The sequence below is a fragment of the Taurulus bubalis genome, assembly GCF_910589615.1.
Source record: "Taurulus bubalis genome assembly, chromosome: 2".
In the NCBI taxonomy this organism is placed as follows: Eukaryota; Metazoa; Chordata; class Actinopteri; order Perciformes; family Cottidae; genus Taurulus; species Taurulus bubalis.
The window spans coordinates 12012438-12027710 of NC_136590.1; the positions used below are offsets into that span (position 1 = coordinate 12012438).

Sequence of the window (15273 nt, forward strand, 5' to 3'; positions counted from 1 at the left end):
TGCTTGATGAATGCTTTAAACGGGTTTGCAAGTTGTCTCCTTTAAAAGTAAGTGGCTGCTGCAATCACTCTGTCAGAAGTGTCTCTCTTTGAAAGGGAATTGGACTCTGCAGAGCCCAGTGCTCATATCAGCGAGAGTGTGGTTAGGAGTGGCAACAGCAAGGGACTGAACAGAGAAAAGGATTGAGGTGTAAGGGGTTAGCAGAGGGGAGGGAAAAAAGAGGGGATAAAATGGAGTCTGCATCGAAGAAAATGGTGATGAACAGGGAGACACTTCTTTTAGAGATGGAGACAAACACAAATAAAAAAAGTAAATGAAGAAATTACTAAAATACCCTGTAGGGACAACAGCAATATATATTTAAACATAATGGATAAATTAAACACCTGGTACTGTAGATAGTATCTATGGCATTCTACTCTCTACGATGAGAGGAAATGGGTTGATTAAGAAAGGAGCAAAGGAAGTGTGAGGATGATTGCAGTGAATTTGGTAGAAAAAGGAGTAAAGGAGACAAGACGTGACAGTGGGGGAGACTAATGCCCACCAGTAATGAGCAAAGTAACCCCCCTGCAGCATCTCTTCAGGGTTAGCAGGGGTTAATAAACCAGAACGGTGACTGAACACAGTTACCAGATGAAGAAAGAGGAGATAGTTCTTACCCTCATATTGCCAGTCTGCAGTTTGAGACATCCCACCAGGAAGGAGAGAAGAGGAGGAGGAAGACAGCAGCCAAGAGGAGGATAGCAAGGGAGGAAAGCAGAAGAGAAAATATCATGAAAGATAAGAATTAACCTTCAGGGCAAAGCAAAAAAAAAGAAGAGGCGACTCAAATTTGACATGCAGTGAGAGGGTGTGATGTTTTGAAAAACACAAACGAAATAAAGTAAAAGCAAATAAATAGTGTGCTGAGAGGTGTGCGTGTTTGCATTAAAGTATACACATGATGTGCTTGTCTATATAAGCTCCAATTCACAGCCACCATGCACTCTTATTGTATTACTACTAAAGGCTTAAAATGGTCCAATTCAGTGGGGGAGAAACAGCACAACGATTCTTCTTTATCCCTATGTCCTCACAAGTATACAGAAAATACAAGAACACCCACATTCACAAGACAGGGTAACATTATTGTTCAGCTCTTGAGATTGGATGGGGAAGAAATCCCACAGGGAGGCTGGAAGACGGATATCTGCTCACCTAGAAAATAGACTTCATGGAACAATGATCTCTCTCTCCCTCTCTCTCTCACTCTCTCTCACTCTGTCTCTCCTCCCCTCCACAATTAAACATTACAGCTGCGTGAAAGCACGGATTATCTCAGGATTCATTGGTAATGTATCTTGATATGGGAGACTATATTGAGTGTCCCCAAATATAGATTAAACAGTCCAATTTGTCATTGTGAGAAAAAGAGGAAAGGTTTTTCTTGGATAACAGTGGTGCTGATTTAAAGGAGCAGTGTTGAGGATTAAGAGGCATCTAAAAGGTGAGGTTGCAGTTTGCAGCTGGCCAGCCCTTACGTATGTAGACCTTCAGGTAATGTACGAATGCAAAAAGGCCTCTCTCGAGCCAATGTTTGGTGTCTCTGTTTTGGGCTACCGTAGAGACGTGGCAATGGGACAGCGACCGTATGAGGGGCTCAAGCTATTATAACAAAAACGCAATTCTTAGTTTTAGGTGATTATATTATTTGTTATGAATTTGTTCGAGGTAGCATTCTGAGATGATATTTTTTTTTCTGGCAACATGACAAGTAAAGTTCAAACTGGACCTACACTCTTATACTTCATAATCTTTATTTACAACCCCCATTTTCCTCCTAATTTGCCATGCACTGCAGCTATTGTTCCTGTTAACCTGTTAGCAACCTAACGATGCTCTAGCTAACGATGTGTTTTGCTAGTCAGCGCTTTATCTGAGGCAAAATACTTTTATAGTCTTGTCATTTGCTTTTGCGAAATACATATAGAATACAACTTAATTTCTGCTACAATTACCTTTTAATATGAAGTTGTTTTTTTTCCAATCCAGTAAGTGTAAGAATTGAACTTGCACCAAAGTTCACAGTGAAGAGGTTTAAGTGGATGGTTGGGAGAACAAATCACTGAGCTGTGACACCAAAGACTGAGGTTTGTGTTGGTCTCCCACATGTGGATGGGTTTAGAATAATAAATGTTGGCTAGAGTAGATTGTGGTTTTGGGTAAATATCGAAAGAATAATTTATATTTTTTGGAAAATACATTGAATATTTTTCAGGGTGTGATGAGAAAACAACACAAAACAATGTGTGGTTCTCGGTCAATATTTGCCCGGCAAAGTGACCTCCTAGAGTTTTGTTGAAACAGCGAGGTCGCCTGCAAGCAAGGAGCTGCACAGAAGTGCTGAGCTGATGGATAAACTGTTGTTTTTAAGAAATAGTGAACCCATGTACCTACCTCTAAAACCACAAATTGACCGTTTTACATTGCTGTTTTTGCACAGATGAACATAATGCTAATATAATGTGTTAAGTAGTCATATATAGAGCTGCTGCTTGGTACATATTTTGAGAAAGCCAGGCTTTTAGTGCCCATTATGAAAGTGTTGTGGTTGTACTCATCGACAACAACAAAAAAAAGGATATTTTCCTTCTTTAAAAAAAAATCTCTCTCAGACCAAGTGTCAAAACATTACATTACATTATACATATGCTAATAATACTTTATTTTCCTGCATTGTATAATGTTTGAAAAACAAATTGACAATAGGAACATTTTGCAGATACATTCCAGCATAATTCTATGTAAGAAACATATTAGTTACGTATGAACACTACTTTTTAAGAGACGGGTTTGCGCCAGCTGCTTCTTTTTAAAGCTTAATGTGCGTGAGGTTCATGCTGTACTTTTTTTTTTTTCCACCTCTCGGTGCAGGAGCGCCGACCAACGTGAACCCTTATTGGCTTTCCAGCCACATACTGTACACGGCCCCATTGCTGCTGCCTTCCCCCGCCATCCAAGGTCTCTGTGGTGGTGAGCGAGGATTTTACCCCGTCACCCTTTTGAAGCTATTCTATGGGTGCATCTCAGTTTAGCAATCCAGATAGATGCGTGAGCCATGGAACAATAGCCACTAGTTACATTGCAGTCTACCAGCTGGCGTGTGTGTGTGTGTGTGTGTGTGTGTGTGTGTGTGTGTGTGTGTGTGTGTGTGTGTGTGTGTGTGTGTGTGTGTGTGTGTGTGTGTGTGTGTGTGTGTGAACAGCAGATGACAGATGTGTATCCTCTGCTTGACTGCCTTTTTATCCTTCAGTGTAAGCTGATGCCCCTCATTTATTACTAACCAGTCATTTGTTCTCTACGGGGCATCTATGTCTTGTTCTCTCCCCTCTGTTTCTTCCCTCCGCTGTCTCTTCTCATCTGCCTCCCTCTCCCTACCTGTCAGACTGCTTCCCCCCTCAAATAATAAAAATTAAATGGGATGAAACAGTAAACAGTCTGGGTTGTAACTTAAAGTGACATATGAACACGATGAGATTTCAAAGTGAGATGAGCTGAATTTTTATAAAATCTATATACCCGGAACGGTTAGGTAATGCTCATTTAAAGTCTCTCTGTCTGCGACCAATTTAAATAACTTGTTGTTACTTCTTTCAAGTGAAACCATGATTAAAACAAATCCATGCATGTATTGAAGTTGAAATCAATGACCTTGCCACAAATCTTTAGCATGACTTAAATGTAATCATACTTTTACTTGTTCTATGCATGACAGTTACGTTAACTCAAGGTTGATTCAATTGCATAGAAATGCAAATGACCGCTCCCTTTTCACATAAGTCACAGATATATTTCCTCACAAGAGTGTACTTGTTTGTATGAGGAGGGCCTCCTATAGCACAGTTAGCATCCTCTTGTATGATGGTACTTACCCCCCTAAGTGTCCACTTATGCTAAACCTCAAATGTTTACTTGTACATTTCTTCCCTCGTTGTGTACTTGTCTTCCTGTAAGCACTCAATTATCTTTGATACGTGCTCACTTGCTGCTCTCCTCTCTTAAAATAATCTCTAAAATGACTCTGTGCATCAGCAAGTGAATGAATCCATTTATGCCAGGTTTCTGTCAAGCTGATGAAAAAAGTTCCATGGAGAGCTGCGTGAAGGAAAGGGGAGGTTGAGCGTTCAAAGTGTGGACCACATAAAAAAAATATATAAAAAAGAAAGACTTTGATATACACCTCTCTCCGTTCAAACAATATTACAGGCGGTCAACGAGAAATGTTCAGATTTATCATCCATCCTCCTACTCTTTATCTAATGTTTCGATCAATATCTTTCTTATGTACAAATTATAACTTTGGCAGGTGAAATAAGCAGGTACGAGTTGCAAAGGGTGGCAGAAAAAAAAAAACCTATGAAGAACAAAGTTGACTTAGAAAGAAGAGGGGGAGAAGTGACTGTAGATGAAGACCACAGAAATCGCCCGAGAGTCAAAACAGGCTTGAGCTAGTTTAAAACAGCTAATGTTGTTCAGCACACCCACAGCAACTGTCTCCATGATCACACACACACACACACACACACACACACACACACACACACACACACACACGTTGCTTAGGAAACATGTCCTCATGACACACTCCATGTGCACGTTCACACCACTTTACACAGTTGACACTTTACCCATATGCCGGTTTGCACTCACACACTCACACATGCTAGAGTTACCATAAAATATATATGCTGAGACTGTGACTCAGCGGGGCACCTGGGCAACAGTTTGTGTGTCTGTGTGTGTATTAAGCCAGGATCCATTGGATATGTGAAATGAGTCACTACGAGTCAGAGCTAGTTTCCCTCTATTTCTAGTCTTCGCGCTAAGCTAAGCTCATTAGATACAGGCTTTAACTTGAACGGACATGACAGTGATATTTATATTCTCCACTCTCTGCAAGAAATGGAATAAGTGTGAATTCTAAAATAATATAGAATAATACTAATAATTTTAATAACATAATAGTATACAACAATATGCCATTGTTGCCGATAACTGTGACGCTTAAAAATGCAATATTTATATCAAGTTAATAATAATACATTATAATAATCCAGCTGCTCTTTAATCATAGTGCATATGCAGTAATGGTTACAGAACTTATCTCCACCACCCTACTCTTGTATTTTGAGTGTAATTCATTTGCCAGAAATTTTAAAAAATAACGCACAATAAACAAAGATGACGATGACTGATTGCAGTATTTCTTTATTTTTTAATTACCTATAGATATAGGAACGCCACGATTGACTGTCTGTCCGTCAGTTGTGTTTCTTCAAATCGATTCACACAAAAGACTTTGACAGAGTGTATTTTTGGAACCTGATGATGCAGCTGGAGTCACACAAATTGCATCCAATGAATACTACTAACAAATGCCCATATCTGGTCTTATATCCGAATGCAGGTACGGAGAAGGATATTTGTGTTGGTTGAACTGATACAGATAATGACGTCTCTGTGGACCTCTAACGAGAATGTATTTGGAAACAGTAGAATGTTGATAATAAATATGCTAAACCATAGCAATGGAACAAAGAGTGGACAATAAAGTGCCTGAAGAAGTTAGCACATATTTGGGTAGAAAACCAGAATCTAACTGCAAAGGTTAACTCCATGGCACAGATTCAGTTGACATGGACACGCAGAAAGTATTGGCTTTGTTCACAAATGACAGTGAAGAATACCTCAGGCATCAGAGCCATCGAACTGGCCCGCTTCCACAGAAATAATTGACTCGTTACATCTGGTGATGTTTCTGTTTGGGCCCGTGAACGATGCACTGTGGGGCAGGCAGTCTTCTAAAGATTATAATGGTCTGTATTCTTGTTTTTTTTTTATCCAGTACGGAATGGGCTGAATGATTAGTAATAGACAACAAACAAACAAACAAACAAACAACCTTAAAATGGTTTTGGGGACACTAGTTATTCACTGTCCTGCTGAGAGATCAATAGAACTCTCTGGTCTGTAAGATAAATATGAATCTACATCCAGCAGCCATTTAGCTCAGCGTAAAGACTGGAAACAGGGGAAAGGAGCCAGTCTAGCTTCCTCCAAGGTAAGAAAACCCTCCAACAAACCCTTTCTTTCAAAACAGTTTAAAAAGATTTATAATCAGATTTTTCACAGTGCCATATTGGGAAAATGTGCTTGTTTGAGTTTAAGTTGTACTTGACTGCACCATGCTTGTTACCATATGTTAAATAGTCGCTTGGCTACCTTGCCTGGAGTCTAGACTGTGAATGGGAAAACACAGTGATGGTGAACCCAAAAAATATGCTGGAATAATATGTGAAAAAAAAACAAAAGAAACAACACGTGAAAAAAAAGGAAATTATCTCAAGAGACATCTTTGTTGATCAGATTTCTGAGAAGAGTTTGAAAAAGCTGCTTCCCCCGATGATTGATGGCCACAGCATTTGGATGTGGCACACTCAAAACAAATGGCAAAGTAAACATTTTATGATGAAACTGTTCACTCTTGTGAGAAAGACTGAAGAGAAGTTGATAATATAACAAGTTGGGAGATGGAAGAGCCTGCCATGCAATATGCACTTGCATCAAGAGAGATGTCATTTAATAAAAAAAAAGCTTTTTTAAGCTTAAAACAATGCAGCAAAACCTGCAGAAACAAGCGTTTCATGTGTCCTCTACAAACAAAATAATTGAGAATGAATGGCATCACAGTGACCTAACAATGTGAACAATATGTGTTGTACAGTATGTGTGGGCGTGTACTTATTAATACTATTCCACAGGGTTTGTACGTTAATTACAAATTAGGCCTTTTTGATATAACTTAATTACTATGCAAAGAGCCCCTTTGAGATAATTTACTTATTAAAAGCACGTTATTAAAACTGAGCAAATTAAAATGTTAGAACAAGAAGCCAAGCTTGTAATTTATGTCATTCATTCAAGCCGATGCCCCCCGTCTGTTCCGCAACACGGCCCATAATGCTTTTCACCCCACATACTAAAATTAACTGTACTTCTGAAAATATACTACACTTCTTTCAAACGTGAACGATAGGTAGCAAAAGGGTTGAAATACAGGAGCTGACAGAAAGGGTGTTTTCCCTCTAAAAGTTCTTGTGTGTCATGTCCTTTTTGAGCTTCCATCAGCGTGTACACCAATCTGCACCTCTCCCTGGGGTCCGATTCCTCTCCCCCTTCCCTCCGCTGCCCAACCAGCCAGCCGTTCATCCATCAAGCATTCATCTATCCATCCATCCTTCTTTGACCCCCCCACCCCCCCAACCATCCATTCATCCATGGAGGACAGAGGAGGTATAGAGGGGACAAAAACGCAGAGGTGAGAGGAGACAAATCAAGGGGACAGAAAAAGAAAAAAATGGTGGATTGGTGGATGGAGGAGAGACTGAAAGAAGAGAGGAGGAAAGGGTGGATGGAGGGTTGTGAAGAGAGGAGTAAAAGGAGAGACAGTGTGACCTTGTGTTAGATTGATGTATCTCTGGAGAAAACGGATTGTAGACCCGCTTGCACACACACTATCCATTATCCTGACTCGCTCCCTCTCTCTGTCTATGCCTCAGTATGTCCCGACCGGTGAGGGGTTGAACACAGCTGACAGCGGTAGTGGTGGTAATCAGACGGTAGTTGTTCTGAGGACACATGGTGGAAATACATAAACACCCCTCCAGTAACCCCAAATGCTATTGTGGTAGCCGGCATCCGGAGGATCCACATTGTTTTCTGTCGGAGTAGCCTGGATTGCGACTCTGCTTTGGAAGAAATACGGGTGTAAAGAAGATTTTAAAATGAATGCATTGACATTTGGGGTAAAACATCTATGGGAAGATCAATTTTGTGTCTCTGCTTTAAAGACACCCTGTTAAGTTTTTCTCTACTACTGGTAGCATTACCAAGCTACACTGTGGAATGAAAAACCTACTTCCCAAATTGTAGTCCTAAAAATCTGGTATGCAAAGGGAGATGTTGACCTCAAGGACACAGAGTGTTTGCAATAAAACTCCACAAGTTACCTTTAAGTGCAGAGCTTGAGCCAGGATTTATTTAGACTTTAGCATAGAGAATAGAGGGAGGAGGAGAGAGATAACTTGGCCTCTTTCCAAAGTGAAAAACTCACCAACCAACACCTCTAAAGCTCACTAATCTCTCCTGTGTTTAATCCTATAGCTGCAGCAATGCATGTGACTATATGTAGCTCCCCAAAGGAACAGGTTGCCAGATTTCTACAGTCTGCACAGAGAACAATACCAATACTAAATGGCAACCTGTGCTAGCTAGCTGGAGATGCTGCAGAGAAGTGCTGGGTGGATTAAAATGGTTCCAACAGGTAACTCCACCCAAAAACTACAAATTGTCATTTTTACAATTCTGTTCTACATGTCAAACAAGCAAGATACATCAACTATAAAAGTGCTATTAGGCCTATTATTTTGTTTTACTTTTCCTCTGCCTTCCAGAGTCTTTATGACAAGCTAGACATCCTGACTCTTGCTTCATATTTAATGAACAGACACTAAAAGCAAATAAACCAATTTGCGTCAAAATTGACCTATTTCTTTAAAAGCATTTTGTTTTCCTTCTGTTTTGTTTTCGATTATGTTTTCCTTCTTATTTTTGTTTGACGTCGTATCTGAACTCTTCTTACTAAGTGGCACTGAGGAGAACAGAACACTATTAAAATACAGACAGATGTTCAAAAGTGATGTATACAGTATGTGCTGTATGTGTAATATGTGTCACGAGAGTCACAGGTACAGTTAATTAACTTATCGCAATAATTGGCTGCGGTCTTTGGAAAGAAATGGAGAGAAACATTGAGAGTGAAGCAGAGTAAGGGAATGCAGTGGAAAAAACTACAATAAATGGGAGAGGGAAAAAGTTCCAGAAGCAAAGAAATACCAATCTAGAGAAATGTCTGTCTGCCTCAGACATGGGGGTTCAACAGGAGAATAAATGAAAGACAGAAAAAAATACAGTGAGAGGGATAAAGACAAAGGAAGTAGAGAAGGGAGGGCTGAAGCGTGGACAGATATGAGAGACGTTCACTTCGGATGAAACATCTAACAACAAAGGAAAGCAGTAATACATATTAAAATCACCTTGAAAACTCCAACTCCGCCCACCTCCACACACTGACACCCCACACATGCTGACACAAGCATAAAATAAACCATAAATCTGCAGTACCAGCCCACCACACTGGCACAATTGGCATTAGTGGTGTAGCATATTCGTCATGAGCACATATACTGTCATCCTCCATCATACAGATGTTGAAGGGGTTGGCACAACACCACAAACTCCTGCACAATGTAATAGTCTAATACAAGAAGGAAATCAATAGTCACAAAGATAATGAACATTATGGACTTCACAAAGGTATTATCTCCTGCACGGTACGGATACATGATAGGACTGCATTTGATTGGTCATGTATTATTCAGTTTTTATATCTAGAGGTTGAAATTTATGAAAGTTGAAATGGTTGTTGCAAAACGTATCGTGGTCAGAAGATCAACCCCCGATAGCAAAAACTGCATTGTGAAAACACTTTAAAGTACAATCAATTGTCTAGATATTACCAAATGGTAAAACTATAATTGCAACATTCTGGGTAATTTGTTTCGCTATATGAATTGCAAAAACAGAGGGCAGGTCTGGAGGGAAGTATAAGTCCCTCTAGGCTCAATGACAATGTGGCCCCACTACCTTTGCCCTTTTTGTATTGTCACATTCATACATACATGAAGTTTGACCCCTGCATTTAACCCATCCAAAGCAATAGGAGCATTGGGCGGCTGTGAAGCGGCCAGGGAGCAACTTGGGGTTCAGTGTCTAAAGAACACTTTGACATGTGAACAAGAGTAACCATAGATCAACCCTGTGATTAAAGGACGACCTGCTCTACACCCTGAGCCACAGAGCCCGTCTGGTTAGGAACTGTGTTGGATAATGGGTAAAATATCATATACATTTAAATTCTGACTTGCCATATGATAAACAATAATATTTTTTTTTCACACAAAACTTAACTGGCTTTTCACGATGGGATTAAAATAATAGAAATGAAAGATACATATTTTGTCCCTGTGGTGAACATATTTGGTTTGGTACGTGGTGGAAAGTGTTCCCCACAATGTGCCGGTACCTGTTTATTCATGCCCTATACCTCACAGCTGTGAGTGGGAGTTCATTCAGAGGGACACTCCGTAGTAAAGGGTTGCTGAGTAGGAATCGGTTTGGGAGAGAGTCACGGTCACGCTAGGAGCTGTCATTTGCATAGCGTCAGAGTATTTTTGTGCATCTAGCAGAGCGCTGGGTTGCCTGAGAAAGTCACGGTGAGAGAGGTGCGTTCTGGAAATATCTGGTTGATATGGTATTGTACCCTTCTCTCTTTTTTTGGCAAATTCTTTTGTCATTTAACACACTGCAGCTGTGGCACATAATCACAGGTATATTATCACACGTGCGCGCACACACACACACACACACACACACACACACACACACATTAAACAGCACACTCTTTCTTGTCATGCAGGAACTCCCATAGACAACCAGACAGGTGCAAAAGAATACATTTACAGTAGCGCGAACACAGAGGTACACACACATCATCACACCCAATATACGACAACTCAAGCATAACTCTTTTCATGCTGCCATGTCTTGTTCATATTCTCAGATTACTCACATTCAATTAAAACAACCAGTGAAGCACTGCCTACACACCGCAGGCTTCAAATGAATTCACAATGAGAGTCAAGTCAAGTACAGGAATTCACCAGAGCAGAGGGTTTGCATTTCAGTCTGCTGCTTTCGGTGCAAGTTTAAATTTGAATCCAACAACAATAGCTAGAGCTTTTATTAAGCTATTTCTGTGCTACCAGTCAACCTGGTCTCAGTAATGAGTATCGAACGTCATCTTAATTAGTAACTTATGACGTATTATTACGTTTTTCGAGGAAAACAAAGAGGAGTAAATGGGTTTGGAGATGCTAAACTTTCAGCTGACAAGCCACATTTGACGCACTGTGTTGCCTCACACCCTCATTAAAAATACAGTCACTCTGGAAAACAAAAATGAGCAAATATAGTCTTTTACTGTACCCTGGGACCCAGGGTACTTAAAAGACCGCAACTCTTGTCACGCGGGGTCCAAACAGCTCAAATCAACATCTCATCCCAAGACTCGAGCTCATTAAAAATCACACTCATGTCAGGAGGGGGCCCACGCGGAGTAACATATTGTCTGTCAAACCCAGAATAGCCAGGCTCATTAAAACAAACTATTCCTGTAATGTTCACATCCACCAAAAAAAGACCTGCAAACCTGTGTTTCAGACCCTGTTTATGAGAACCTGTTTTACAGGTGTAATTAAATGCAGGTGGACATGTGTGATGTGGAGAAAAGAGGAGATAATCCAGGTCGATCTTGATGCCTGCATAGACTCCCCTTCTAGCCGTTCGTACGGAGGCAAATACACTCTCAGTCATTCACCTTTGGTGAATAGCCCTGTCAGCTAAATGCCAACCAGATAAATTGCAAGAACTAAGAGTTAAATGGAATATTAATATTCTGACAAATCGAGCAGAAAGTCAAGGGAGTATTATGCTGAGCTCTCCCATCGGTGATGACTTAATTTCTGTCTTACTTTGCTTCAGTTTACTCTCAGTTCAGGGTGATATGAACGTGGGTGTTTTTTTAAACATTAAAATACCCCTGGAAAATGTGTTTTGCCCATCAACTATTTATATTAGCAAATTCATTTCTGAGTATTCTTACATTGTGAAGTGAGAGACTCTAAAAAGGATGTACGATTGTGGGACCTATACATTCATAAGCTATCACACAAAATGAACATTATGCTAACATGCTAAGAACGTAAGAGACCATGTTTACAATCTTAGTTTAGCAAGAATGCTAGTTTACTAATAAACCCGTCATTCATTTTGTATGCTTTTGCAGGTAGATATCAGATACTGGACCAAGTACAATTATCACCTATGGATGGTGCTGAAAGAAACGTTACTGGTTTACGAAAAGTTATCAGAATTCATCCTGACGGGGAAATTAATGTCTGTTCCAAATTGAATGGAAATCCATCCAATACTTTAGTTGTTGAGACATTAGGTGTCTCAAGCAAAACATGCTAATGGTCTCAGGATGAAATGGAATAAAAACAGGAAAACGTAGAAGTAAATTATATAATAAGAGGTAAAACTGAATATACTACTTATAACCCTTTGAAAACATTGTGTTGTGGGTTGACCAAACTAGGCACTACTCATCTTCAGTCACCAAAGGAGCAATTATGAATCCTGAAAACCGTGTGCCACATAACAGCTGACTGAGATGTGCTCACTACATAAGATAAGTCAGAAAAGCCATGTGCACAATCCTGATGCTAAATCCCCCCTGAGCGAACTGGATTTGACTCTCAATTATAAAACAGAGAGAATACATGAAGACAAAGAGAGATGCAGTGACTGAAAAATACAGACAGATAATGGGAACTGCCTTTACCTTCTGTGTCTTGGCCGAGACAGGTTGATAGCAGCAGCAGATAAAGGACTCCTGTTCCGATTATGCTCGGGCATTTGACCCGGCCCCATGACAATGGCCCCATTAAGTGTGTTCTAACCATCTTCACCACCATGCTTCACCAAGCATCCAGCTGCAGGGAAAGGAGGAGGGCAAATAAACACAGGTCAGTAACATTCACTTACTTCACTTGTAGCTGTGCAGTGTGCAACATCAAAAGAAGTGACTTTTTCTTTTCAATTCAATTTATTTTGTATAGCACAAAATCACAAATAAAATATTTGCCTCAAAGGGCTTTACAATCTGTACACATACAACATCTTCTGCCCTGGGACCCTCACACTGCAAACGATTAGGGGTGACTGTGGGTCAGTGGTGTGCAGGGTCATCCTTTAGTTTGATCCCCGGCTCCGCTATCCTATGTCGATGTGTCCTTGGGCAAGACACTTAACACCAAATTGCTCCCGTAGTTGTGCCTACAGTGTATGAATGTGTGTATGAATGTCAGCTACTCCTGATGGCCAGGTGGAACCTTAGCCCCTCTTATCATTGTATGAATGGGTGTGAAGTAGTGTGAAAGTGCTTTGAGTGGTCGGAAGACTAGAAAAGCGCTATACAAGTACAGGTACTTTTACCATTTACATCGGAACGGGAAAAACTCCCGCCCAGAAAAGAAGGAAGAAACTGTAGACAGAGCAATGGAGGAGGGATCACTCTCCCAGGGTGGCCAGAAGTGAAATATTTTACTTTTCAGGACATGCCACCTGTGCTCTCAGTGAACGTTGGTGTGGAAGCATACGTGCTTTAAAGATGACATCTCCCACTGAAAGAAACAGCGGGAGTAATTCAGAGTTTGATGTACCCATCAAACAGAAACTTTGAATGAAAATATGCTTCCTATATTGATGGTGCACTCCATTACTGTACATCCCTTCGGTGAGATGACCTAACAATCTGAAGCTCAGATGGCATTCAGTGTTCGGTTTGAGGCTGCACTTCACTTCACCGATGTGGAAGCTTTGATCAGTCGTTGTGCTTGTGCATCAAAGTAAGTGATCGTTTCACTGGGGATTGCCACCACAATGGGAAATATAGAAACCTGTGGATGATGATAGAGATGGAAATATTTTGTGCAATGTAAAAGTCCCGTGGTGGCAACAACAACGTCTCAGATCTTGCAGCGGAAGATTTGACACATTCGATGATTAGTCTTTTTAAAGGATGAAACACAAAAGAGAGAGTGAGAGGAATAGATAAAGCTGATAATGTGTGTTGTTTTAAAATGCACGTCTCTATAACAAAAAAATGTAATGTTAAGGTAAAGACTTGGTGTTAGGTTTATGTTACAGTGGGGGTTATGATTAGTCTGGTAGCCGTTATGGGGAGGTTAAGTGTCCAAGAAATTAATATAAGACTATCTTATGTCCCCTGAAGCTCAAAAGTCATAACACCACAACTGTGTGTGTGTGTGTGTGTGTGTGTGTGTGTGTGTGTGTGTGTGTGTGTGTGTGTGTGTGTGTGTGTGTGTGTGTGTGTGTGTGTGTGTGTGTGTGTGTGTGTGAGAGAGAGTGCTTAAGTTGAGAGTAATTACATTTTATAGGGAGAGCATGTAATGCTGAGGGGAAAATAGGTTTCTTTGGAATTCTCAGTCAAAGACACATTTGGGTACTGTCTGAGTCTGATGTGTGTACGTGTCTATAATTTGGTCTTTGATTTTTATCTTCCTGTAATGCAGCTTGAACCCATCAAGCATCAATACTGCTCACTTACTTACTCGCACAAACATTTAAAGTGAGATGACCTGCAAGAGAAAACATCTTTCAGCTCAGAGGATAGTGTTTGTCTGGGTGGGTGTTTATGTGTGGTAGGTTGCACTTCTCTCCAGCCACAATCTTCCAGCCTGGGATTTAATTTCACAAATTAGCTTTGTTAACCTCTATTTTACCAACCACCCCAAAGGCCCACTGTGTGCACTGTGTGTGAAGTAGATAAGTATGAAGTAGATAAGTGTACTGATGCAGCGGCATTATTATGAGCAACTGACCGTTAGCTAAATTGTGTCCCTGAAACAGCTATGGTCCATTCATAGTTTAGCAACCTTCACTAATAAGAACAATACTCTTTACGTTAGTAGACAATGGTGTCTTTTATTTAAAAAATGAACAACAAGTTTGAAATTAGAGATTAAACGCTCTATCATAAACTACATATGTTAGCATTCCAAGCTAACTAGCTTACTACCTACAGTGGCCTGTAACATAGCGTTAGACCAGCCTAACGGTGTAGCATAAATCCACTATATTGCTTGATTAACTTTTTCGGTAGATCATCTAATGCAGTGTTCCGTTAGAAGGAATAACAATTAAATTACACTTTTATTTACTGTATCGTACTTTTTAACACTTTATTCAGGATTTTAGCAAACCCACTGACATATTTAGTGTACGCTAACTATCAACAGCTGATTCCATTCTTTTATTTATCATTATTATCTCAGCTAATAAAACCCATTGGCCAAAAAAATGTAAACCATAGCCGGATTTATCTAATATTGCCTAGCTAAATTAATCAAGATACAGTGCAATGGTATCTAAACACTTGATATGTTCAGTCTTCATGGTAGTAATACTGACAATATGCTCTACTTGACAAAAACTAATTATTCTGAATGGGACCTTATTTGAAATTAA

General features: G+C 40.1%; 1 protein-coding gene across 1 annotated transcript in view; it reads right to left on the bottom strand.

The window, feature by feature from the left end:
- LOC306754197 (protocadherin-15-like) overlaps positions 1-12698 on the bottom strand; it is a gene marked incomplete at both ends in the record, with an annotated part of 129601 nt that extends 116903 nt beyond the window's left edge. Inside the window, 2 exons of the mRNA XM_079238121.1 lie at positions 663-677; positions 12566-12698. Of these exons, the coding sequence (XP_079094247.1) occupies positions 663-677; positions 12566-12698 (148 nt within the window). The remainder of the gene's footprint in view (positions 1-662; positions 678-12565) is intronic.
- Between the last annotated feature and the right edge of the window lie 2575 nt (positions 12699-15273).